We start from the raw sequence: 26,493 nt of genomic DNA, 5'->3' as shown, positions 1-26,493 counted from the left end.
AAGAAGTATGTTCAATAGGAAACCGATTTTAACAGGTGCGTAATGTCTTCATCCGCGCACAAACACAAATTTCCAAGACTGCCCTTCTGCTAAAACTGATATTTCTTACTTGTTAAGGTTTCAAGCCTGAAAGCTTGGAAAAAAAGACTGCTGACACCCTGTGGAAGCCATAAGAATTGCATCCAGGGAGCTAATTTTAAATATGTAAACAAACACATGACAACTCAAAAACATACTCAAAAGGCAAAGCCTTATAACAGTTCCACCCAAAACAAGCTGCCATTTATGGTTAAAAAAATGTAGTCTGCAAGAAAAGGCTGAGGCCACCATGGCATTAGCTATTGCTGAACACTGTTCCATGATGGCATGTGATCAAATTGGAGAACCATGCAGAGCTGCTTTCTCAGACTCCACTGACGCTACCCACTTCAAAATGCACAGGACAAAGTGCACAGAAATGAGTAATGGTGTTCTAGCACCATACTTTATGAAAATGTTGGTCGCAGACGTGGGTGACCAGCGTTTCAGCCACCTTCTCGTTGAGTCCACGGATGTAAGTGTTTCTAAGTACCTGGGGGTTGTGATAAGGTACTTTAGTGACACCAAGCAGACAATTGTATCAACATTTCTGGGGCTTGTTGAGTTGGAGGGAGAAGATGCCAAATCTACAGCCCGTGCTGTTTTGGCTTTCCTCGACAAGTGTTGTCTTAAAAAAAGAGAAACTCCTGGGGATAGGGACTGACAATGCCTCTGTTATGAAGGCGATTAACAATGGGGTCCAGGAGTATGGAGGAGGAGGAGTATGGCCTTAAATATCTGGTTCTTATTCGCTGTGTGTGCCACTCTCTGCAGCTTGCTCATTTGTAGTTCTAAACATATTTAGGGTGTTTTTTTACTCACTTTTTGTCTCTCCCACGACGTTATTCCTCTCTCCTAAAGCGTCCATAACAATTACATGCACATGGCAATTATGCAAATTAGGTGATGATGCTATGATGATGCTATTTAGCGACTTTTGACAACACTGTGTTCATGTCGCATGTGGCTAGTCGAAAGCCAAACTCTTAATTGAGACAATACTGAAACATCAATCCATGTGCCATATTTTCATTTGTGGCGAAACCAAAATGAAAGAAAAGTTATCTTGCAATTTCAGCAGGTTATGGTGTGAAATAGGCTTGTTGAAGTGTCATCTTTATTTTATTACTTATCGTTAATGACGCCTTTGATATGCACAGCACCTTTTTTCCCACTCTTAAAAAATAAAATAATTGTATTGTCATACAAATGTTTTACCCTGCGTGAAGTATCAAATGCATTTGTCATTACTAAATGTGGAACTTTTTAACACACAAAAACACATTTAATTCATATTTGAAGCAGTTTTCTTCCTCAAATGAATTGGATGATGATATTATATAATATTTGCGAGAGGGAGATAATCTGATTTCATTGGTCCTCAACTCACACATCAGACACTTCATTCAAGATAATTGTAGTTAGCCCTGAGTTAGCCTGTGCCCTGAAGCAGATTTACCAAATTGGCTTAAAGGTGAGCCACTTTCATTGTACCGGTTATCCCAAACTGAACTCAGAGTTGACCAAAGTTACCTCACTAACTCCTCAAACTACATTCATAGTATAGTGCATCTGATCAGCTAAGCCTGCATGAATACTGCTGGAAATTCCTGAATGTGTACACAGACACACAGACACATACACGTCAATTATGTTCAAACTTCCCACTTTACTTTAGATAAACAAATTGCATGTCACTCACGTGTGAGGTTCCCAAAGAGATAAAAGTGTATTATTTGCAATAGTTGACCAGCTTCAGTTGGAAAATAGATTCACAAAAATGTACCTATTGAAATTATTTATTTATTTCTGACAGAATTCCTTTTTGATCATGTTTCAGCCTGATTGTAATGAGCATGAATCATCTTGGCCTATCTTTTCCAATCTCCATGTTAATTAAGGCTGATAAGGCTTAGGACCCCTGAGCAGATCACTGGATTTGAGCAGTGTGGTTCTGCTGCTGGCTGGTCCTCTCCCGGTCATTGGGTCACGGTCGCTGGTCCAGGTTGGGTTCCGCATCAGAGCCTCCAAGGGACTGAGTGGCGGGCGGGAGGGACTGCTCTCCCTGGGACTGAGAGAGTGCGAGGGGCTATAAAGGGACTCATAGCGAGTGTTGGGTCTGGCGTCTGCCGACGGCCCCCAAGACTCCAACTTCAGGGTGGGTTTCGGGCGAATAGCTGATCCCTCGTCAGATGGTTTGCTATCCATGCACCCTCCTCCCATCACCAAGCCACCTACATATTTCCCCTCCTTTTTCATCTCTCCACACTTTTCATTCTCAGGTCCATCCTAAAAGTGAATAAATGAGAAATTATTAGAATGGAACTGATATGTTTAAATGAAACTATTCTCACAGACACGTACCTATGAGTGGCTTTTACTTCAAAACTGTCCTACATACCTGCTTTAGAGCTGAGACATTGAGGAGAGAATTGGACTACCCCAGGGAAAACCTTGAGAGTTTGGCTTTCTCTTTGCATACAATTCCAATATTCACTACCTTGTACCTACCTCTTTCTTGTTGTCATCTTTCTTTGTTTTTTTCTTAGATTCTCCCTCAACATCGGAACAGGAGTCCTGTGACCCCAAAAAATACCAATGTAAATTTAAGGAGTATGAGTCAATAAGCTATTTTGGTATCACATGTTTGTGTACATAACAAAACTCTACCAGGAATTTGTCTCCCTTATTTGTATCTTCTTCTTGTCTTTCTCACTTCCGGAGGAAAGACAGTGTTCCAAACAGTATCATATGCATCTCCAAATAACATTTACCTTCTTGTCTTTCTTATTTTTCTTCTCATCATCATCACTTCCAGAAGAGGAACCCTACAGGGCAAACAGAGGACGTGGTCCATCAGATTCAAGTGTTCACCTCACTGTTGTGCATCTCCAAATAACATTTACCTTTATGGAGACTTACCTTTTCTTTCTTCTTCTTCTTCTCCTCCTTCTTCTTCTTCTTCTTTTTCTTATCATCATCACTTCCAGATGAGGAGTCATCCTAGACACACATAAATACAGTAAATGGGGATGAAATACTATCCTATGTTATTAGCCTCCACTATGTGCATTGGGCTCATAACTCATAAAGGGGCTCATAAATAACTCCCAAATAGATTTGTGTTACTTACCTTTTTCTTCTTCTTGTCTTTCTTCTTCTTCTTCTTATCCTTCTTCTTGCCCTTCTTCTTATCCTTCTTCTTGCCTTTCTTCTTCTTATCTTCCTCGCTGTCAGAACCAGAATCCTGGGTACTCAGGAGAAGCGATCCACAGTCACATTCTGATTGTTACTGTCGTTAGTTTGAGGATCACTCTCTAAGACAGTCAATTAAAAAAGGTACCTTCTTCTTCTTTTTCTTCTTTTTCTTCTTGTCTTCCTCGCTGTCAGAGTCCTGGACACAAATAGAAATATGCTGGTCATTCAGATATGACTAGATATCTCAAATTAACTCAAATGAACTCAAATGGACCCTCCCAAATACAGGACAGTTGAGACACACCTTATCCTTCTTCTTCTTTTTCTTCTTGTCCTCCTTCTTCTTCTTCTTTTTCTTGTCTTCCTCGCTGTCAGAGTCCTGGACACACAATATACATATTCTGGTCACTCAGGAGTCATTAGATATCTCAAATGAACTGTTCTTTTAAAAAATGGACCCTCCCCAAAACAGGACAATTGAAAACGCACCTCATCCTTCTTCTTCTTTTTCTTCTTGTCCTTCTTCTTCTTTTTCTTCTTGTCTTCCTCGCTGTCAGAATCGCCCTGGACACACAATAAAAGTTTAATTTGACATCTCAAATATCTTTCAAAATTGAAAAGACCCTTCCCCCAAGACAAACAATAGAATACCTTCTTCTTCTTCTTCTTCTTCTTCTTCTTCTTCTTATCGCCTTCGCTGTCTGATGAGCAGGAACCCTGTCAAAGAAAAATGAAGAGTGGAATTCATTCACTCACCAGTGGGCTTCTAATCATAACCCTGCCCACTGGGTTTCTCCAAATAATATCTGTGTGCATCGGCACTCACCTTTGTCTTCTTCTTCTTCTTCTTCTTCTTCTTCTTCTTCTTCCTGTCTTTCTCGCTATCTGAATCATCAGAGCTGGAATCCTGAAACAGACATAAACTTTAATCAGACATCTATCCTGTATTTTCCCAAAGAAGAAGATGCTTTGTGACATGTCTGCCTTTGCTTCTGTGCTGTAATGCTGGGGAGATGGAGCCAAAGGGGATGCAATAGCCACTGGAGTAACTAGAGCAATATGGACATGCAACATTTCATTGCTAAATTGTTACACTTACCTTTTTCTTCTTCTTCATCTTCTTCTTCTTTTTCTTTTTGTCATCATCGCTGTCAGAGGAGGAGAAGCTTTCAGAGGATGAAGAACTAGACTCCTGAGGGACAACAACCAAAAAAAGGTCACTATGAAGTATTTAACAACTTTCCAGGGTCTGTCATTGGGCTATAGATAGGTTTTAGTACGGTTTTACACAGTTTTAATGTGATACAGAAATGAGTCAACAGTGAGTCAACAAAAACAATGTGCTTCTTTTTATGTTAAATTACACAACACATTGCTTTCTCACCTTCTTTTTATGTTAAATCACACAACACATTGCTTTCGCACCTTCTTTTTATGTTAAATCACACAACACGTCGCTTTCTCACCTTCTTTTTATGTTAAATCACACAACACATTGCTTTCTCACCTTCTTTTTATGTTAAATCACACAACACGTTGCTTTCTCACCTTCTTTTTATGTTAAATCACACAACACATTGCTTTCTCACCTTTTTATGTTAAATCACACAACACATTGCTTTCTCACCTTCTTTTTATGTTAAATTACACAACACGTCGCTTTCTCACCTTCTTTTTATGTTAAATCACACAACACGTCGCTTTCTCACCTTCTTTTTATGTTAAATCACACAACACGTCGCTTTCTCACCTTCTTTTTATGTTAAATTACACAACACATTGCTTTCTCACCTTCTTTTTATGTTAAATTACACAACACGTCGCTTTCTCACCTTCTTTTTATGTTAAATCACACAACACGTCGCTTTCTCACCTTCTTTTTATGTTAAATCACACAACACGTCGCTTTCTCACCTTCTTTTTATGTTAAATCACACAACACGTCGCTTTCTCACCTTCTTTTTATGTTAAATCACACAACACGTCGCTTTCTCACCTTCTTTTTATGTTAAATCACACAACACGTCGCTTTCTCACCTTCTTTTTATGTTAAATCACACAACACGTTGCTTTCTCACCTTCTTTTTATGTTAAATCACACAACACGTCGCTTTCTCACCTTCTTTTTATGTTAAATCACACAACACGTCGCTTTCTCACCTTCTTTTTATGTTAAATCACACAACACGTTGCTTTCTCACCTTCTTTTTATGTTAAATCACACAACACATTGCTTTCTCACCTTCTTTTTATGTTAAATTACACAACACATTGCTTTCTCACCTTCTTTTTATGTTAAATTACACAACACATTGCTTTCTCACCTTCTTTTTATGTTAAATTACACAACACATTGCTTTCTCACCTTCTTTTTATGTTAAATCACACAACACGTCACTTTCTCACCTTCTTTTTATGTTAAATCACACAACACGTCGCTTTCTCACCTTCTTTTTATGTTAAATCACACAACACGTCGCTTTCTCACCTTCTTTTTATGTTAAATCACACAACACGTCGCTTTCTCACCTTCTTTTTATGTTAAATCACACAACACGTCGCTTTCTCACCTTCTTTTTATGTTAAATCACACAACACATTGCTTTCTCACCTTCTTTTTATGTTAAATTACACAACACGTCGCTTTCTCACCTTCTTTTTATGTTAAATTACACAACACGTCGCTTTCTCACCTTCTTTTTATGTTAAATCACACAACACATTGCTTTCTCACCTTCTTTTTATGTTAAATCACACAACACATTGCTTTCTCACCTTCTTTTTATGTTAAATCACACAACACGTCGCTTTCTCACCTTCTTTTTATGTTAAATCACACAACACGTCGCTTTCTCACCTTCTTTTTATGTTAAATCACACAACACGTCGCTTTCTCACCTTCTTTTTATGTTAAATCACACAACACATTGCTTTCTCACCTTCTTTTTATGTTAAATCACACAACACGTCGCTTTCTCACCTTCTTTTTCTTCTTCTTCTTCTTCTTATTTTCCTCCTCACTATCAGAAGAGGATGAAGAGGAGGATGAAGACGAGGAGGAGGAGGATGAAGAACTGGAATCCTGTGGCAAAAACGGTGTCCAATATGTCAGTCATATGGGGACAGTGTGGAGCATTGCACCATCCAACAATACCATAGAATACAATGTGGCTGATAGTTTGGAACCACCAACCTCAGCTTTCTTCTTCTTCTTCTTCTTCTTCTTCTTTTTGTCATCCTCGCTGTCTGAAGAGGAAGAGCTTTCCGAGGATGAAGATGATGAAGAGGATGATGAACAGCCAAAGTCCTTCAATTGAAAAAAAACCACTCATTAGGGTATTGTAGCTGTATTACATAATGCATTACATGAGCTCAATACATGACACTTTTGGAGAGGAGCTCAAGTCCGATGGCAGAATAACACAGCTCAAATAATACTTGTGGGAAAGGTTGTCTGTACTATAGCACAGGGAGCCAATGGGAACTGAGATGAGTACCTTCTTCTTCTTCAACTTCTTCTCCTTCTCTTTCTCCTTGCCTCCTTCTCTCTCGTCATCACTCAGGTTTCCAGCTTCCATTCCTTCAGGAAAATCTCTGCCACCTTTCGTCGCGGGAAAGAAGACTATCACCCTCAAGATTTCCACTTCATAATCTCCATATCTCTTCTGAGACCATTTAAAAAAAAAATGTTACTTACAAATCCATTCAGCTGATGCACCACCCTCCTTTGCTTTGTCTTTCTTGCACTGTGATTGGGGAGAGGGTATTACGACAGAGAAAGTCATTTGGGGGATACAGAGAGAGTTTCAATTCAAAGTGAGGAGAGAAGTGTCCGTTTGTAGATCTGTTTGCGTTTTACCTTGTCATCGTCATCACTCTCAGACGCAGAGCCCTGAGAAAAAGCGTGAGAGGTTGAATTCCTTTGTAACTTTAACCTGTTCATCTCTGACGCCCTCTGCTGACACTTTCTAAGCGACACATTTTTGTGAACGACCGTCATTCGATAGATTGTGAATTCAAAACTGTAAGTCTAACAAACACACGCTTAATACTGTTAGAAGGTAATAACCGTGGGATTCGTATACACCATGGGACTCTATACATGGGATTATATACGTTAACAACGTGACTATTGCAGAGCCAGAGATACAGCAGGCAAGGAAAAGCTAAATAAATATGCTAAATAAATATACACAGACTGTACGAAACATTAGGAACACCGGCTCTTCCCACGGAGTGGGTAAGTGGACTCGGTACCGCTTAAGTTTCAAGGTTAAAACTCTCGAAAGGCCTGTTGTTATACGCCTCGATGACCTCACCTTGTCCGTTCTCTTGTCTTTCTTCTTCTTCTTGTCTTTCTTCTTCTCATCTTTCTTTTTCCCCCCTTTGCCCAATTTCTGTCCCAGGGTACCCTCCAGTCCAGCACCCTCCTCACCTGCAGATATGCATATTTTGGGTCACCATTTCTTGTTGTCTACTGTGGACATGTTTAATGACCTTATATAAATGAACATGAAGACCTGATGTGATGCTGTGTTTACAATGGCCATGTTTCCAAAGAAAGCATCCAGAACGAGAATGGCTTTGCATGCAGAACAACGTTGTGAAAACACGTTGTGACATTTTAAAAGAAGAAATTACATACCAGCTGTTGAAACGCCAGCAGCACAGCTGTACTCATCCTTGCCCTGTCCGTCTGCTTCTTCTCCCTGCTCCCAAACATAACAGAACACATGTGACTACAGTATGTTCTTGCAGGGTTTTCTGGGCAAGCGCATGCAAGTAGGCCAAGTTAGGCCTCCCCAAAAGCTAATGCATTGAGGAAAATAATTGTTCTTGCTGGAGTGTCTGGTTTAGTAATAGTGCTGGCCCGCTGTTTAAGAGCTTGCTGTTCATATTGCACTAACTTCTGTGTAGTCTGCAAACAAATGAGGTGTGGATAGCAATTGAACTGTTAATTATGTAGGGGGAATAACATGGCAAAATAAGGCGGTTTTATTATTGAAAAAAAAAATAATTCAAGTTGTACACTACAGTGATCGCAAAGCAGAAATAGCTTCAGACTCAGTTTGAAAACATCTTTCAATGTTTTTGACATGGTACCAACACGCTAGAACTCCTAATCTGGTACTGTTTATTACCTTTTTTTTGTCTGCCTCGCTGTCAGAAGAATGTCTAGAGTCCTGGAAGAGAAATGTCCATGAGTCAGGACGTCAGGTAAATGTTTCACAATACTGTCAGGTCATATTGTAAGGTTTCAGTCAGATTTGTTGATTTGGGAGAGGTATCCTGTTTATAACACTCTGACATTGTTCAGCCACGTTGGTGTAATGAGAAATGTTCTTACCTTTTTCTTTTGCTTCTTCTTCTTTTTCTTCTTCTTCCGCTTCTTTCTCTTCTTCTTGTCGCTGTCCGAGGATGAGGAGGATGAAGAGCTATCAGAGGATGAAGATGAGGAGCTGGAATCCTGAAAAAGAATTCAAACAAATCGTTTGTGTGCTGTGTCGACAAAATGGGCACCACACGTTTATCTGATCTCATGTTGAATCAAACCTTCTTCTTCTTCTTCTTCTTCTTCTTCTTCTTCTTATTCTTCTTCTTCTTTTTCTTCTCCTCCTCCTCACTGTCTGAGGAGGAGGATGAGCTGGAAGATGAAGAAGAGGAGCTGGAATCCTGAGAGACAGAAAACAGGAACATAGAAAATGAGCTCTTTCATGAGACATTTCACACATTACCACCTGTATGTATACAGGGGAGCTACAATACATACCTTCTTCTTCTTCTTCTTCTTCTTCTTCTTGTCCTCTTCACTGTCCAAGCATGAGTTCTAAGAGGAAGGGACAAAAATGCATGTTCTAAATCCTGCCACGGTAACATTGAAGTAAACGCTGACTTCCTCTGCGATGTAGAGTATTCATGTTGCTTCTTGTTACTGTGCACACTCTGGCTTGTAACTTCTGGAAAAGGAAATTGGCCATGGTGATGATACGAAATGACATAATATATTTGATGAAAACCCACTCACATCCTCTTTCTTCTTTGTTTCCTCGTCGTTTAGATCAGTGACGCCTTCAGGCCCTGCGACGACAACAAAAACAGTCAATATGTTTTAGTGAACGACAATATAATATTTATAAGATTATCGTTGTTCTGTGTGTTTTTTAAGGTGGTGTTTCTGTATAGAGATGATTGATTGAACATAAACAGTGCACATGGTCAGATAAAACGCCCTCGATTTCATTCTTGCAACTTGATCTTAAAACAAATAGGGCCAACCCCTCTAGGGATAAAATCTGTGATGTGGTGCAAAGTCAACAAAATTACAATCAAATGTTTGACTCAATACATGCCCTTTGGACTGAGATTACACACCTATCCACCCACCCCGCCCTCGCCTCATATACCCACATTCCTCCCCTTATTGCTTTATTATTTAAAAAATGGTGCCGTTAACATGGTATCTATACATATAATGTGAATTGAGGTGAATGTGTCACTTGAGCAGTAGGCAGGTACAGTAGGTGTAATATTTGGTTACAAGGCGGGGTCATTTGTGTTTAAACACAGTACGTCATTTAGAACAGTTCGTAGCCTTCAGTACACACGCCCGAACACAGAAAACAAAGCTGTCACTCACCAGGCTCAGATATGGAGGCTGCATCATGTACTATAATATCCCCAGAACCTTCTTTCTTTGTCTTCTTCTTCCTCCTCTTCTTCTTATTGTCATCCTACAGAAGGTCAGGCAGAGGTTAGTCTCACTGCGAGTTTGACTTGTTAATCTAATGTTAACATAGCAGAACAAAACATACACTGACAGGTAGGACGAAAGTACATTTTAGATCTCTGTACTTTTTGTCACGCTCTGCTCTGTTTCACCTGTCCTTGTGATTGTCTCCATCCCCTCCAGGTGTCGCTGATTTCCCCCTGTGTATTTATCCCTGTGTTTACTGTCTCTCTGTGCCAGTTCGTGTTGTATGTTTCCAAGTCAACCAGCGTTTTTCCCGTTCTCCTGCTTTTTGCATTCTCCTTTTTCTAGTCCTCACGGTTTTTGACCCTTGCCTGTTTTCTGGACTTAATACCCGCCTGCCTGACTATTCTGCCTGCATTGACCACGAGCCTGTCTGCCACTCTGTACCTCCTGGACTCTGATCTGGTTTGGATCTTTTGCCCTTTGGATTAATGAACATTGTAAGACTCCAACCATCTGCCTCCTGTGTCTGCATCTGGGTCTCGCCTTGTGCTTTGATACTTTTAGACACATGGGTAGTAAACAGAGATTTAGTCTATGACATTTAACAGAAATAAACAAGCACGATGACTCAGCATCTACAAGGATGGGTTCTGTGTGTGTGTGTATAAGTCATTCTATTCCACCTGTGAGGTGTATCCATCCTTGTTTGATTATTCATGACTAATAAAATGACCTTTACGCACGCACACATACACCCGCACACCCACACACAATTCACATATACAGTACCAGTCAAAAGTTAGGACACATAGACTTATTCAAGAGGGTTTTTCTTTTTTTTTTTTACTATTTTCTTGTAGAACAAAAGCGAAGACATCAAAACTGTGAAATAACACAAATGGAATCATGTAGTAACCAAAAAAGTGTTAAACAAATCAAAATATATTTTACATTTGAGATTCTTCAAAGTAGCCACTATTATTCCACAAATTAACTTTTAACAAGGCACACCTGTTAATTTAAATGCATTCCAGGTGACTACCTCATGAAGCTAGTTGAGAGAATGCCAAAAGTGTGCAACGCTGTTATCAAGGCAAAGGGTGGCTACTTTGAAGAATCTCAAATATAAAATACATGTTGATTTGTTTAACACTTTTTTGGTTACTACATGATTCAATATGTGTTATTTCATAGTTTTGACGTCTTCACTATTATTCTACAATGTAGAAAATAGTACCACTAAAGAAAAACCCTTGAATGAGTAGGTGTGTCCAAACTTTTCAGTGGTACTGTGTGTACATCCACCTTATGCATATGTGTTTGTTTGCTGCTATTGCAGAGTGTTTTCACGGATCATATCGGTGCATATTCCAGATAGAAAGCAAGTCCCTACCACCTCTTCACTTCCTGATCTTGCAGGCACCAGCTCAACAGGTTATGACTGGGTGTGTTTCCTATGCCTATCTTAGATCTGGGTCCTGAAGGTCACGTCATGCCTACCACACGGGTTTCATTGTGCCATTTAGACTTTCAGCTAGTCTTTCAACCCCACATATCTCAAGCATGCAAACCTGAGTCTCCTGCTTACTAACGCTGACAGAACATAGTGCTGTTGTTCCAGACCAGCATACAACGCTGGCTATCGATAATCACAGCAAATCTTAACAAACGTTACTTCAAACTGATTATATATTCAAATAAACCTGCTGCATTTATTTTCAGAGCCTAATTTCCCCAAAAAATGTGATGGCATGTTTTTTTCTGAGTGAAAGATAAATCTAAATGATTGCACATCTAAAAGTGAGAAGAGTAAGACTAAATAAAGCTCACATCAGCAATTACAGTAGTCACTTTTTATCAAATAAAAACTGCCCAGCCCAATGTGACATAGTAAGACAATACTATGTCCACTTTATAAAGCTGTGTGTCATGGCAAGGGACCTAATTTGGATACGCTTGGCAAGAGTATTCCCAGGATTAAAACAACAATGGATTGGTTTCAGGGTAGATACCAGCGTTGCCAAGACACACTCCATAAACCAATTGGGCTTCCTTTCACTTTAATTGTTTCCTTGGGGGATTCAAGTCTCCTTTTGGCTTTGCATGACCAAGATATTTGTCTAAAACTAAACACATGGCCCAATCCAACCAAAAGGTCCTCTCTCTCTCTCTCTGTTTGTTCATTGACTCATTCCAAACAGCTTTAGCCTGGAGTGCCAGATGGGCAGGGTTCACTTTTTTGTGACTGTTCATGTATTGGTTCCAATGCACAAGACACGCTCAATCAAGTTCAGATCTGATATAATGATGATGAACATTAGGTCAAATGTTAAGAGATTTGCGCAGCTTACTTCACTGTCTGAAGAGCTGCTGTCAGAGGAGCAGGAGGAGGAAGAGGATGAACTGGAATCCTGTGTACAAGAAGAAAAGGTTATTGCATAATTGACACCAGTAAAGTACATGTCAGTAGATACCTCACTTATTTGGTTGTTTCATACTTTACCTTTCATGAGTGAATGTAATGAATGTGCTTCTCTATTGCATTTTAAAAGGGTCTTACAGAATGCCCCACTATTAAAGACCAATATTCCTAGATAACTGTCACGTTGTATAAATGATTGGAGGCCGGCACAGGAATACGTAACAGGGGTTCTTAAGGCTTGTGATCCACAGTACTCTGAAATATCTTAATGCCACTCCCCTCTCCTTACCGTCACTTTTCGCATCGTTATTCCTGACTGTAGTAAGCCCTGCTGACCCATTTGAGAACCACACCATTGCAAAATACACCTGTTTTGGAGATCAGCCCTCAACTGTGGAGTGACTACACCTTAAACGACTAGTGTAGAGCGCACAGTTCTGAAACTGCACACTGACATGACACTGCATTTATGTCCGGGTCTCTTTTACCACATTTGCGAGCCTCCAGTGAGCAGTGCATTCCAAGTAGAGGATGTTCTCATTGGAAGCGCTTAGGCGACTCACCTTCTTCTTCCTCTTCTTCAGCTTCTTCTTTTTCTTTTCCTTCTTGCCTTTGTCCTCCTCCTCGCTGTCTGAAGATGGGGAGCTGTGGAATGAGTACAAGTCAACCTGAAGGAGAGAGAGACTGTAATTGTTACAACTTGACAGATGGATTTGACGGAGTAAAATTAGATGGTAAATGTATTATTGTTTTCATAGTGCAGACATGCACAGGCATTTATTTCAGTACAGGGTTATTATCTGGTTACTATTTGACCTATCGTTACTTTTCTTGGGAAGTCTTTGACTATACCCTCAATATAAACGTGCACTACATTCCCCCCCCCCCCCCCCCCCCCCATCACAACATTTTTGGCCTACTTTCAATGTCTCCGCAGTCCTTCCACTGAAGCTGACCCTCCGTTACATACCTTTCTAGATCGTCCTGCAGGGGCTCTGGGGTCCGTCTTGGCTGCGTTAGTGGTGTCGGTTGAAGACAGCCCTTCCAGCCCTCCATGCTCTTCAAGCTTCCGTTCACTCCTCCCAGGCTGGAGTTCATCCAGCGTGCTCAGGACAACTTGTCCTCCCTCTCCATCTCCAGGCCCTCCCCCTGGAGCTACACAAACCAGCATAGATTACTACACAGTTATATGTTCCAATCACAAATCAATATGTTTATTGTATTGTATTGTACGGGTTGTACTATACTTTCAGTCGTCTTAGCCTTGTACAAATCACCTATCCTATTGTACAAATCACCTACACACTGAGGCTTTTGCGGTGAGAACAACATTACATACAATACAAAAAACAATAACCAGAGTATCAAAAATGCATAGGTACTGATCATGTATGAACGGCATAAAAGTGTTTTAATATTATGGATAAAACATTATCTGATGCCTTTCCTTATTTCTCACACTGTACTCCATCCCATGTATAATGATGCATTCGCCTCAGAGTACATTTGTAGCCATAATGCACAAACCAAATTGACTACATCTATGAATTGTCTGTTCTAAGTAGAAGAAGTAGCAGATCAATTAATTTTGCATGTTGACTGACAACAACAGTGGAGAATTGCATGATTTCTTTGATTTCAGATGTTTTTGGACCACGCCCCTGCATGACTGCAAAGAAATACTAATAATTGTATACCTTTAAACTACAGCTCACCGCTTCAAATGTCATATATCTACATTTTCCAATTACGCCTAAAGTAGAATGGGGTGGAATATACAGTTGGTGATAAAGACAAATGATTGTTACTTTTACCGGGGAACATACTTAAAGAACGAGACCCATTACATTTTTAGACCACATCAAGCTTTAAACATACAGTATGCCGGTCATCTATAAAGGCATGTGCGCTAAAGTCACCAAAGGTGCGCTAAAGTCACCAAAGGTGCGCTAAAGTCACCAAAGGCGTGCAAAAGTCACTAAAAGTGCGTAGATCACCATACCTCTGGGTCGGTTGAACTCCATTCAACTCAACGGCTGCTCCAGTTAAACCTTGCAGTTGGCTGTGAATGGATGATATGACTGAGTTACACTGATAGGAAGTCCTTTATTCTGGCCATTGGCCAAGGTGTGGGTACAGGGTTGTGTGAATGCGCTGGCCTGTGCAGAACAGGTAAATCCGGTTTCACAGTAATGGTCTGACCTTTCACATTTCATGTTGAATATTAGCCTAATATCTTACAAAATACACTATATTGCTGATCTGATCTATATGATGTGTTTTTCTAAGTTTGCCCAAACATATTATCTCTTCTCACAGTACATGGAGGTAAAAAAATGTAAAAGTGTATTTCCTATAAACAAATATTTGTCTTAACATCACACATGGCAGTATGGTTAGTGCGCCTTGCGCAAAGTAAGGGTGCATTATGACACAGTGTTGCACTGAATACATTTTGAGATCTTGGAGTGCTGGAATTGATCTCTCAACTACAGCCACAGGGCAAATTATGGACATTGGTTGGTTAGAATTGAAAGGATTATGCTGGCCAACCAAGGGCGGAACTTGGGGTCGGGGTCAATGGGGGGTCTGGGGGCATTTATTTAAAGAAATAGCCTATTGTAGCTGTGAAATTGTTGTTTCTGGTGAATGTTACAGGGAAATTCCAACACCTGATATTTTGGTCAATATAATCCAATCACAACTCAAATGCCATTATTATTCTATATTACTTTAAACCATTGGTTTAACTCTAACAGTTCAGAAAGTCACCATCCCGTCTTTATTTAAATGTCAAAACATATTATTCAATTTGTGTAGTCTACCCTTCACAACACTTGGCTAGTAGGCTACATGGTTTTTAAATTACTAATACCCAATTAACTTGTGAGAGACGAAAAACTCGGTCTCAACCTTTAAGTCTTTACTGAAGACTCATCTCTTCAGTGGGTCATTAGATTGAGTGTAGTCTGGCCCAGGAGTGTGAAGGTGAAAGGAAAGGCTCTGGAGCAACAAACCACCCTTGCTGTCTCTGCCTGGCTCTTTCCACTGGGATTCTCTGCCTCTAACCCTATTACAGGGGCTGAGTCACTGGCTTACTGGTGCTCTTTCATGACGTCCCTAGGAGGGGTGCATCACTTGAGTGGGTTGAGTCACTGATGTGATCTTCCTGTCTGGGTTGGCGCCCCCCCTTGGGTTGTGCCGTGGCGGAGATCTTTGTGGGCTATACTCGGCCTTGTCTCAGGATGGTAAGTTGGTGGTTGAAGATATCCCTCTAATGGTGTGGGGGTTGTGCTTTGGCAAAGTGGGTGGGGTTATATCCTTCCTGTTTGGCCCAATCCGGGGGTATCATCGGATGGGGCCACAGTGTCTCCTGACCCCTCCTGTCTCAGCCTCCAGTATTTATGCTGCAGTAGTTTGTGTCGGGGGGCTAGGGTCAGTTTGTTATATCTGGAGTACTTCTCCTGTCTTATCCGGTGTCCTGTGTCCTGTCTTATCTGGTGTCCTGTGTGAATTTAAGTATGCTCTCTCTAATTCTCTATTTCTCTCTTTCTCTCTCTCTCTGAGGACCTGAGCCCTAGGACCATGCCTCAGGACTACCTGGCATGATGACTCCTTGCTGTCCCCAATCCACCTGGCTGTGCTGCTGCTCCAGTTTCAACTTTTCTGCCTGTGACTATTATTATTTGACCATACTGGTCATTTATGAACATTGGAACATCTTGGCCATGTTCTGTTATAATCTCCATCCGGCACAGCCAGAAGAGGACTGGTTCCTCTCTAGGTTTCTTCCTAGGTTTTTGCCTTTCTAGGGAGTTTTTCCTAGCCACCGTGCTTCTACACCTGCATTGCTTGCTGTTTGGGGTTTTAGGCTGGGTTTCTGTACATCACTTTGAGACATCAGCTGATGTACGAAGGGCTATATAAATACATTTTATTTGATTAAACTTCCGACTTCAACTGTAGGTCCTGGATGGCAAGAAGCTTGGCCCTACTACTGGTTTGAGGAGTTAGCGAACTAACTTTGGTCAACTCTGAGTTCAACTTGGGATAACCGGTACCGCTAAAGTGGTTCACCTTTTAGCCTGGTAAATTTCTATGGAAAATAACCCTTTAGAACTAACCTGCTCTGGGGCAGGCTAACTCAGGACTAAGTCAATTGATCCTGAATGAAGTGTCTGAGATGTGAGTTGAGGACCAATGAAAACAGATTGCCTCCCTCCCGCAAAGATTGTGCCATCATCCCTTTCATTAGCCTTTGTACGTGTTAAAAAATGGAATTGTTAAAATACCTATCATATTACACATTTAGTAATGACAGAATGCATTTGAAACTTCATGCACAGTAAAACCTTTGTATTACTAAATCAAATTATTTTGTCGATAGGAGTGGGAGAAAAGGTGCTTGTGCATTGATAAGCAGACCAAAGTACACCATAGACGGCATTAACGATAAGTATTAAAACATAGACAGCACTTCTAAAAGCCTATTTCACACCATAGCCTGCTTCATCTGCAAGATAACTTTTCTTTCTTTTATTTTAGATACAAATGTCTAATATATGTCAACAATCCTTCCTCCAAATGGCCATTCTATGGATTAAATGTCAAGAAAAAAAAAAAAAAAAAATCATGGTATATTTTTGTTCTGATTTCGTGAGGAATAACCCAACTGATATTCAAAAGCGACTTTGTATGTATTACTTTAAAGAGCAACAACTGAAGGCAAAAATCTACTTCTGATTGAAAACAGCCTATGTGGCATTGATAGTAGTCAGAAACATTCCTTCCAGTGCCAAAATTGAAGAAAAAAAAAGTGTAAGTAGGATCCTTTCAGTGAGTTTTGTGAGATCTGTGTAACTGAGGTCGTGACGATTTACATGAGGGTTGGGTTTGGATTTCAATCATGACCACACGAGACCACTGCCTGGAGCAGTCTAATCAACGCTGGCAGTAATCAAATTATCCGAAGTCTGCAGTGCATGCTATCCAATCGCTCACTAGAATCAATCTGAAACTCCTTCATTTAATGACAGACAGTCGAACTAACCATTAGCACGCAGCGCCTCGAACTTGTTACTCCAAAATGAACAGGAATAAAAAATGATGCTAACACCATTTAAAATAAAATGTTCAGCGTTGCACTGTCATAGGATACCACCTTTCCAACAAGTCAGTTCATCAAATTTCTTCCCTGCTAGAGCTGCCCAGTCAACTGTAAGTGCTGTTATTGTGAAGTGGAAACATCTATGAGCAACAACGACTCAGATGCGAAGTTGTAGGCCACATAAACTCACAGAACCGGACCGCAGAGTGCTGAAGCGCGCCTGTCCTCGGTTTCCAGCGTTCAGGTGGTTAAGTGATAATTTGGCGCCACCGTGTGGAAGAAATTAGTAGGAGCCATGAAAAAATAACCTACATTTTCTGTCCCATTTGCTTTGCCGTAGCCAGTTCTAACGTTAACCGTATGGTAAAGAAAAAAGAGAGCTTCGAATACTGTATTTTTGTCGGATAGCCCTTTGCTGTAACAGCATCAATGCCTCGCCTTGCACTGGATGTTTGCGCTCAGTGCCAGCAGAGAGGGCTTTTGCAGTAGTTCGCACCGATGGTTCTCGACGTGGGAGCTACAAGAATGGGATGATCCAAATGTTGACCAATGGTTGTTTTGAAAAAATGCTGTATTTATTTTAAGAGATTACTTCAAACGAAACTATCGCCGTGATTCGCGCTCTGTCCATTGTGTGAAGAAGAATGTCTCCACCGGTGTCGACACTGCTGTCCGGACTGTGGCTGTGCTTGGTTCTGTCCCGTGCTGCTAGGCCGATGTGGAAAGCTTGTGACAATGGCAAGGTACAATATGAATCATTATGGACTATTTTATACGGCCATATGCAGTGGTGGAAAAAAGTACCCAATTGTCATATATGAGTAAAAGTAAAGATACCCTAATAGAAAATGACTCAGGTAAAAGTGAAAGTCACCCAGTAACCAGACTGAACCATTTTCTTGTTTTTTTTATTACTCCCAAAAACTCCGAACTAATTTACAAACGAAGCATGTGTGTTTACAAACGAAGCATGTATGTTTAGTGAGTCTTCCATATCAGAGGCTGTAGGGATGACCAGGGATGTTCTCTTGATAAGTGTGTGAATTGGACCAATTTCCTGTCCAGCTAAGCATTCGAAATGTAACGAGTACTTTTGTGTGTCAGGGAAAATGTATGGAGTAAAAAGTACATACATTTTCTTTAGGAATGTAGTGAAGTAAAAGTAAAAGTTGTCGCATGTCACTTCACTTGACTTTGTATTGCCTGCTTCAATTTGAACAGCTAGACAATCTGCATAACGACCGTGAAGAAAAACCATAGCCATCACATCAATGCAATGACATGGCGAATATATGTGCCGTCGATTGTATGTTACCGTTCAAAACAGCAAGTAAACTGTGACCGTTTTGTATCTGTATGATGGTGTTTCTGTGACTGGCAGCTCTTGCTGGGGAGAGACCTGCCCCCGTCAGTTGTGTGGAGCTGTCCTGTGATTTCCTGGCCAGAGTCCACTACCCAGGTAACTATTGAGTTAACCACTTGACCCATTGAACCGCTGTTCCACATAACATACATAAAGACTGGTAGTAAACTACTGTAAGCACGAATTACATGTTCACTTAACACAAGCTCGAGCATTGACGATTATGTAACCTATTTATCGTGTTCACGTGGCGTAATATTGTGCATTTGTTGTGTGCATTTTCCCAAGCAAATCCATTGCTGAAACACAGTGTAAACCAGGTCTCTCCCCTCTGTTTGCAGAAGATTGCTAGCATTGACACAAAGTATCCCCCACAGGTAAATCACTCAACTTGTCAAACAGAAAGTACAATGAGCTACCCTTTATCTTTCCTTATGAGCACGTTCTTTCCAAACCCTTAGATCACATTGTAGCTATTACTGATAAGTCTTTGGAGCCGACTGATTCTTTACACAAATATACAATAAAAGAGCATTTTATTTTATTTATTTTTCTGCTAGAGAGGACGCATGACCTGTTCAATTTAATTCAATACAAATTCAAACAAAATTGTCAACAAGACAACATTCCTCAGTGTTTCTGTCTGGAAGGATAGGATGCAAACGTTGCCTAATCCTGAGCCCCGTTCAGCAGGGCACAGCGTTGCAGAACGTTCACATAGAAATGTATGATCTAGAACTAAACATGCCTCTCTGAAATATAGAATGAGAAATCACGCCTGGCGCTGATACATAAGTCTGCCCTCTTTTCCTGTCTGACCTCAGCGGATCGAGCACGTCTGCATGGACACACCCATCACATACAATCACACTATCCCCAACAGGTAAGATGCTGCGGGCGGACACACACACACACACACACACACACACACACACACACACACACACACACACACAGGGAGTGTTACACCACCAAGAACACACAATACATACACACCTGGGAACCTGTGTCAAATCCAGTTAAATATGACAGGCCGTTAAATGTGCACTCCATTTCTCATGCAAATATTCATGTATATTACTTTGCAATAACTCTTTAATGTGACAATGTAATCTGTATGTAAACAGCCAAATACATTTTCTGGGCAAGTGACCAAAACCATGAATAAAAACTGCTCCTGACCTGCCTGATGGGCAAGTGCCTCTGAGAGCTTAATGTCAATTCCTGTGTTGCGTGCCTGTTACTAAACTGTCTTTATGTGGGTGGTTTGTGTAGTGGTGCTCACCGGATTGTAGGAGCAGAGAGTGGAGAGTACCTGTACTGCCCCCCTCAGCGCTGGCTCAACAACCTGCAGGTAACCACTAAAACCCTGACACCACACACACACAACCTCACACAACCTCACATATTAGATAGCCAATATGTTTTCATTAGTCCAGTATTACCACAACAGATTGTCCAACTCTAATCGGTCTCTACTGTTGATGTGTGTGTGTGTGTGTGTGTGTGTGTGTGTGTGTGTGTGTGTGTGTGTGTGTGTGTGTGTGTGTGTGTGTGCTTGCAGCATGGAGCAACAGTGTTTCTGTACCATCCGTGTGCTCCTGTTCGTCAGCGTGACCTGCTGTCTGCCCTGGGCCACTGCTGTCTGTCTGACTACATCATAACGCCACACCCTGACCTCAGCAAACACAGAGTGAGTGAGTCACACACACAATAAAGACAGTATCAAAGGAAACATTGCCTTTACTTAGACTTAGATATCAGTAGAAGTGATTTTCCATCTACTGTACTAGTTTGTGAAATGGCTGATATCCCAGATTTTAGATTACACTGAAAACGGACACCTCCTCACAAAATATGTCTACTATGACAGCAGAGCGTTCAATTGATACCCCAACAGATGCATAGACAAAGTCACGACGGTGAAACAAGACACCAGAATGTTCCCTCTATCAATGGGGAACACATCTTCAGAGTGGCCTGTCATTGAAATGAGGGTTGTGTTCATTAGGGCACACAGTTACAAAACAAAGGAGAAAACAAGTGTTTCTTATTGGATAAATAGAGATAGCACTTACCCGTTGTCTTCCTTTTGGTTCCTACTGAACATGACCCTGTGGTGACTGAATCTCTATCCTGTTGAAGCCGTTAGCGCTGGTGTCCTGGGGTCGCACGCTGGAGCTGTCCCATGTGACCAATTCGGAGGTCTGTGATTGGCTGCAGTCGACAGCGGCACACGGGAACCGTGGCATCGTGGATCAAAGCAGACAGTATAACTTGCTGTTGACCCATCCTGCAGATCACAAACACGCATACCCAAAGCAAAAGGTGAGCCAGAAGACAGAGAGAGGAGAGGGCACTGCATGTCTGAAAGTTTAAAAGACAGCATATAGCAGTGGTATTCAAACTTTTTCAGTGGGGACCACATTTTTGGGGTCAGAATTTCTGGGGACCCTATTCCACCCCAAATCTAATGACACTACCATCAGATCTGTGCATTTAGATTTTCACATCAACAAATAACCTTAAAGTCATTACATTTTCAGCACTCTTATCCAAATTTAAAGAACCAATATACATAAAATAATCTGTACTCTGACATTTGTGGTATTTGGCGAAGCTACTGCAATTCCCCGCAACCAGGTCGTCTTGAAGCTCTCATAGAAATGTTTTACTGTTTGTATGATTTACTAGGTGTGCCTTTTTGTTGATCCTAACCAGTCTCTGAGGCAGTGCTGTGAGGAGACCCTCTCTCTTCTGGATGGATGGTTGGAGGTGACAGACTGGGGGAGAGGGAGGGTCCGCAAGAGCCGAGCTGCACTCAGGAAGGAGGGGAAGGAGAAAGAGAGACGGACCACCCTGGACAGAACCGAGCCAAACAGAGTCCAGAAACATGGAACCACACTCCAACCTGAAGCACAGGGCCAAGCCACAGTGAGGGCTACACAAGGAGGCACGGACCGAGAACTCAAAGTGACTCAACCTCACCGCAGAGAAAATGACACTAATGAAAAAGATCCCAGAGGCAAAGTGAGAGAAACAGACTGGGTGAACCAGAACGAAGCAGAGGACAAGAGGCAGAGCGGGAAAATGGGAGACATCCAGGAGAGAGAGGAGAAGAGCAGCAGACACGAGGGAGAGACACAGCCCGTGGACTCTCCAACCAAGAGGAAAAAGCCTCTGTCTCAGAGTCAGCCCAAACAGCTGGCTGTCACTCAGGTGAACAGCCAGGACAGGAGAGCAGACTGTGATGGTAGGGTGGGCCACTGCGAGTGCACTGAGACCATAGCTCCGCTAGGGGCCGCTGTGGCTGGACCCGGTGACAGGATGCTGCCCACTCCGCGGACAGACGAGGCGGTGTGGGCGGCGGCGGCGTTGGGCTTCCTCCTGGTGCTGCTGGTGCTGTCCGTGCTGCACACTCGCCTCTACCGCCACTGGCGCACAACGCCCAGCATGTACTGGCATGACTCCAAGCAGGACTACGACAGGGTGGCAGGTGGGTTCATTGGGGATCACACATCCCCCCGTCCCCAACACACACTCCTTACGGGCCCTATAAAATACCTTTCTGAAATGGCACAGCCATGCCCCGTGTGTGTGTGTGTGTGTGTGTGTGTGTGTGTGTGTGTGTGGTGCGCACATACAATATGTCTACACCAGGGATGGACAACTTCGATGGGGGTGGTGGCCACAAAACAATCTGAACTCATCATGAGGGGCTGCAGTTGCTCCCGGGTCTGCATACCCACATCTATACCCCCCCCCCCCCCCCCAACCACATTGTGAGCAAAACATTTTAATGGCGCCCCTCTTGACAGCGGAGATAGTTTTAGAGTTAATTTCGAGTAAATCATTTTGCCATGGGGTGTAGCTAATTTCCTGCAATTCTACCCGTTTTGCCATAGGGTGAAGAGAAATGTTTGCAGTTTTGAATATGATATCTGTGTGAGACTGACTAACAAAATCAATGGGGGCCCCCCAGCCTGTAATTCGAACATGATAACAAGTTTAGATAGCTGCCCGCTAAACTAACTTAGCAATCTAAAAAAAAAAAATAGCTGACATGAGCTAATTGACTGACTATCGGTGACTGAGGAAAACTGCTGATGCACAACAAAATGTAGAAATTGCACCTTGTGTTATTCTACTATTTTAACAGTAAGTTGAGACCCTGACAGAGTTCCTAAAAAAAAAAAAGTAACATTTTGGGGGAAATTGACCAGAGGACCTTTTGCAAACTCTGCATTTACGTGAGTGCTACAGAAACATCGCTAACCAAACAACGGTCAACATTTCTTAGATTTATACCAGACCTAAAAAGTGGTCTCCAGATGTAGTTCAAGCATGGTTGTGGACTTGGAACATATGATTTTGTTGTTTTACTATTAAATAAGTGTTCATTTTGAGAGCGAAAACCTGATAACAGGGAAAAACACGGAAACCTAAAAGAAAAATGTTTATAAAGAAAATCTGCCAAAAAAGGATCAGAGTTTATAGGACCCTGACTTTTACAACTGAGCCTTATCATTACTGTTAAGCCTCTTTTGCAGTTGTTCTGATAAGGGGTGCGTGTTGTGTGTCTTAGATGTGATCCACAGGAGGCTGAAGATGCCAGGGAGGAGGAAGAGGAGGGCGTCCAACAAGAGCCGAAGACAGGAGTGTGTCCTCCTACCGCCCAGCTCCAGCACAGAGGAGGACGAGTAGAAACAGGTCTCTCTCATCCCTCTCTCCCTCCATCTGTTTATTACATCCGTCTTGCCTTTACCCTGTGAGAAGAGAAGAAAGAGGAGAGGACGTTGGGACCTAAAAGCAGGGTGCCCTGTACTGGCCTAATAACGTTGCTATGCTGAAGAACATTTTATGGATTTTGTTTTTTGTAACGAGACCTCAAACAGGTACATCTTCTATTGCCGGTACTTAAGAAGGAATATGTGAGTATTTTAACTGTCATACAACACTCCATAGTACAAAACCCCATTCAATCAGATCGCATTACAGTAGATCATTCACAATCACCACCAATGACCATGTTTTACTACACACGCAAGCCTTTTCTCATAGGGGCAGAGTCGGACTTAGGAAATGTACACCTTTCCTACGCACTCCTAAGTAGTCGATATTCAGATTTGCCACAAGATATGCGGGTGTGGCTCCCACAATAAATTGAATTCAACCCCAGAAAACCCACCCACTAGGTGGCCGACAGAATTGACCAGGGAGTTTTCGTTCAATTCCTTTTTTTTTTCCCCCTGTTCGTTTATTTTAAACAATCCTTTTAAATATGTCTTTGGACAGTGAGGATAACTGTCACGTTGGTTGAATGGAGGAGACCCCAGGGCACAGCGGGATGTGAATACATTCTTCTTTTTAATGAAACGAAGAACACTAAACAAACTTTACAAAACAACAAAAGGAACGTGAAGCTATATATAAACGAGTGCAGACACAGGCAACTAACCATAGACATACAAAAACCCCTAGACAGGACAAACCACCCCTTGTCACATCCTGACCTAACCAAAATAATAAAGAAAACACAGAATACTAAGGTCAGGGCGTGACAATAACATCTTTCCATTTAGATCCCATGTTTCTTATGCGGCGAGAGTACAGGATGTCACCTTTAACTTGAGGGTATTTTCATACACATCTGTTTTACCGTTTAGAAATGAAGGGACTATGTATCTATTCCACCCATTTGAAGAAGTATTTGGACAAATTCACTTAGTCTATTAAAGTTATTGAAAGTTCAGTATTTGGTCCCGTATTCCTTGCACTCAATGGCTACATCAAGCTTGTGACCCTACAAGCATCTATTGTAAGTAAGAACAGAATGTTTCAGAACACCTCTACATTAATGTGGATGCTACCATGATTATCAGTAATCATGAATGAATCGTGAATGATGATGAGTGAAGGTTAGAGGCACAAAGATCCACCCCCCTCCAATAAATACTAACCTCCCCTGTTGTTGGTAACAAGTGAGAGGTTAGCATGTTTTGGTGTAGCTATCAGGATTGATTTGGTAGTGTTCAGAAACATCTGCTCCCATAGAAAGATATTTACTCCAGTCATCGTTCATTTCCTATTGGGCAAAATATAATGTGAAACACATCCAAAAACAAACTGCAAATGCATCCAACAAGGTTGTAGAGCCAAAAGCTTGATGTAGTCTTTAGGGTCAAGGGATATGGAACCAAATGCTCAACTTTTGATTACTTTACGCTACGTGAATGTGTCCAAATACTAACGACTTCTTCAAATGGGGGGACTAAACATTAAACATCATTTCTAAACATTAAAACATATGTATGAAAATACCCTCGTGCTGACATCATGATGTGAATAATTTGATCTAAAAGCCAAAATGCTGAAGTAAATGTTTTGCTTCGCTGTCCAAATACTTATGGAGGGGACTACAGTTGCTGTTGTAAGCAACCGGCTGTCGGGTGCAGTAGTGAGTACGAGTCCATCGAATGCTGTTGTGTGATAGTAATAAATAGTTGTTTTTTAATCATGTATCGTGAGTTACAGTTTTAATGAAATATATAAATGTATTATTGCCACACACCAGATGGTTGCAGTGAATGAAGACATGGACAGAGCAATGTTGTATGTGGGTTATTGCTTGTCTCCTACAACACTACGGCCAGTGTACTCCTATGAAGCTATAGGTTGGAAGCTAACCGTTTCAACCACAGACCTAGAGAGATTCTATTTCTATGCTTTGAACAACCACAGGATATGAATTCCCTCGTGCGAGAAAATGATTGAACATGGTTGCTATGCAGGTAATGAAACCACTTTGGAGCAGAAATAACCTGTGCAGGCTTTTATTTTTCTGATCTACGATGTTGGTGGGGGGGGGGGGTATTTTATTAGGATCCCCATTAGCTGTTGCAAAAGCAGCAGCTACTCTTCCTGGGGTCCACACAAAACATGAAATCATAAAGAACATTATTAGACAAGAACAGCTAAAATATGTAGATGTATATATTCCTATTTACAATACTAATGTATACATAATAGGATGACTGAAGATCAATATTCTAAGTAATGAAATTACAACCAAGAAACACAAAATCCCCACAGATGTGGCTCCCCATGACGTAGCAGCTGCAGCCATTTACAGTGTACAAAACATTAGGAACACCTTGCTAATATTGAGTTGCACCCCCTTTTGCTCTCAGAACAGCCTCAATTCGTAGGAGCATGGACTCTACAAGGTGCTGAAAGCGTTCCCACAGTTGTGTCAAGTTGTCTGGATGTCCTTTGGGTGGTGGACCATTCTTGATACACACGGGAAACTGCCGAGCGTGAAAATCCCAACAGCGTTGCAGTTCTTGACACAAACCGGTGTTCTTAATGTTTTGTACACTGTGTATCAATGATTGGCTGTCAACAGAAACTTTAGGGCTCCCTTGGGCCCTGGCTAAAAAGTAGTGCACTACGTATGGAATAGGGTGCCATTTGGAACGTAGATCCAGCGTTTCCAACATCATGTCCTTGGAATGAGAGGGGATGTTCGTAACATGCAAAGAGAGAGGGTTCCACTCCTCTTTCAAGCGTCTCTTCTCTTAATACGTATGGACCCAGAACATCAAATTGAGCGTCTGACCAATGACGTGACA

At 41.6% G+C, this 26,493-nt stretch overlaps 2 protein-coding genes across 7 annotated transcripts; one reads left to right on the top strand and one right to left on the bottom strand.

Annotated features, from left to right (window-relative positions):
• Nucleotides 1-1,727: 1,727 nt before the first annotated feature.
• LOC110507542 (nucleolar protein dao-5) lies at nt 1,728-19,622 on the bottom strand. 5 transcript variants are annotated; one of them, XM_036964777.1, is made up of 30 exons: nt 19,492-19,622; nt 14,395-14,454; nt 13,363-13,547; nt 12,956-13,060; nt 12,322-12,381; nt 9,914-10,007; nt 9,302-9,354; nt 9,047-9,103; nt 8,830-8,862; nt 8,624-8,743; nt 8,418-8,459; nt 7,922-7,985; nt 7,596-7,711; nt 7,136-7,168; nt 6,974-7,022; nt 6,774-6,877; nt 6,470-6,583; nt 6,257-6,358; nt 6,216-6,218; nt 4,376-4,468; nt 4,103-4,183; nt 3,928-3,993; nt 3,766-3,840; nt 3,581-3,655; nt 3,422-3,493; nt 3,212-3,325; nt 3,001-3,081; nt 2,853-2,906; nt 2,590-2,655; nt 1,728-2,367 (listed from the first exon to the last, which is right to left on the bottom strand). In XM_036964777.1, exons 2-30 carry the CDS (start codon nt 14,414-14,416, stop codon nt 1,975-1,977), a joined length of 2,526 nt encoding a protein of 841 aa, XP_036820672.1. In that variant the 5' UTR covers nt 14,417-14,454; nt 19,492-19,622; the 3' UTR covers nt 1,728-1,974. The 5 variants fall into 5 exon arrangements, with proteins under 5 accessions (XP_036820672.1, XP_036820676.1, XP_036820674.1 ...); XM_036964781.1 differs by having other exon boundaries at nt 3,422-3,472; XM_036964779.1 differs by having other exon boundaries at nt 8,830-8,859.
• Nucleotides 17,496-25,381, top strand: LOC110507070. 2 transcript variants are annotated; one of them, XM_036964782.1, is made up of 9 exons: nt 17,496-18,242; nt 18,881-18,958; nt 19,204-19,239; nt 19,687-19,745; nt 20,138-20,216; nt 20,427-20,555; nt 21,008-21,190; nt 21,584-22,358; nt 23,448-25,381. In XM_036964782.1, the coding sequence occupies exons 1-9, from the start codon at nt 18,144-18,146 to the stop codon at nt 23,564-23,566; spliced, it is 1,557 nt and encodes a 518-aa protein (XP_036820677.1). In that variant the 5' UTR covers nt 17,496-18,143; the 3' UTR covers nt 23,567-25,381. The 2 variants fall into 2 exon arrangements, with proteins under 2 accessions (XP_036820677.1, XP_036820678.1); XM_036964783.1 differs by having other exon boundaries at nt 17,498-18,242; nt 19,151-19,239.
• The last annotated feature ends 1,112 nt before the right edge of the window (nt 25,382-26,493 follow it).

This window comes from Oncorhynchus mykiss, chromosome 27 (genome assembly GCF_013265735.2).
Source record: "Oncorhynchus mykiss isolate Arlee chromosome 27, USDA_OmykA_1.1, whole genome shotgun sequence".
In the NCBI taxonomy this organism is placed as follows: Eukaryota; Metazoa; Chordata; class Actinopteri; order Salmoniformes; family Salmonidae; genus Oncorhynchus; species Oncorhynchus mykiss.
Note: the sequence above shows the minus strand (reverse complement) of the source record. Positions and strands in the feature narration are given on the sequence as shown.

Bases quoted from the DNA above. Each gene is read 5' to 3' on its own strand.
- LOC110507542 (XM_036964777.1), bottom strand. From the start codon at position 14,416: ATGGAGTTCAACCGACCCAGAG. The intron at 12,382-12,955 runs GTGAGTCGCCTA...TCTTGTACACAG, and splicing joins TGAAGAAGAGGAAGAAGAAG to GATTCCAGTTCATCCTCTTC. The intron at 6,584-6,773 runs GTACTCATCTCA...TTTCAATTGAAG, and splicing joins AGAAGTTGAAGAAGAAGAAG to GACTTTGGCTGTTCATCATC.
- LOC110507070 (XM_036964782.1), top strand. From the start codon at position 18,144: ATGTCTCCACCGGTGTCGACACTGCTGTCCGGACTGTGGCTGTGCTTG. The intron at 18,243-18,880 runs GTACAATATGAA...TGTGACTGGCAG, and splicing joins AAGCTTGTGACAATGGCAAG to CTCTTGCTGGGGAGAGACCT. The intron at 22,359-23,447 runs GTGGGTTCATTG...TGTGTGTCTTAG, and splicing joins GGACTACGACAGGGTGGCAG to ATGTGATCCACAGGAGGCTG.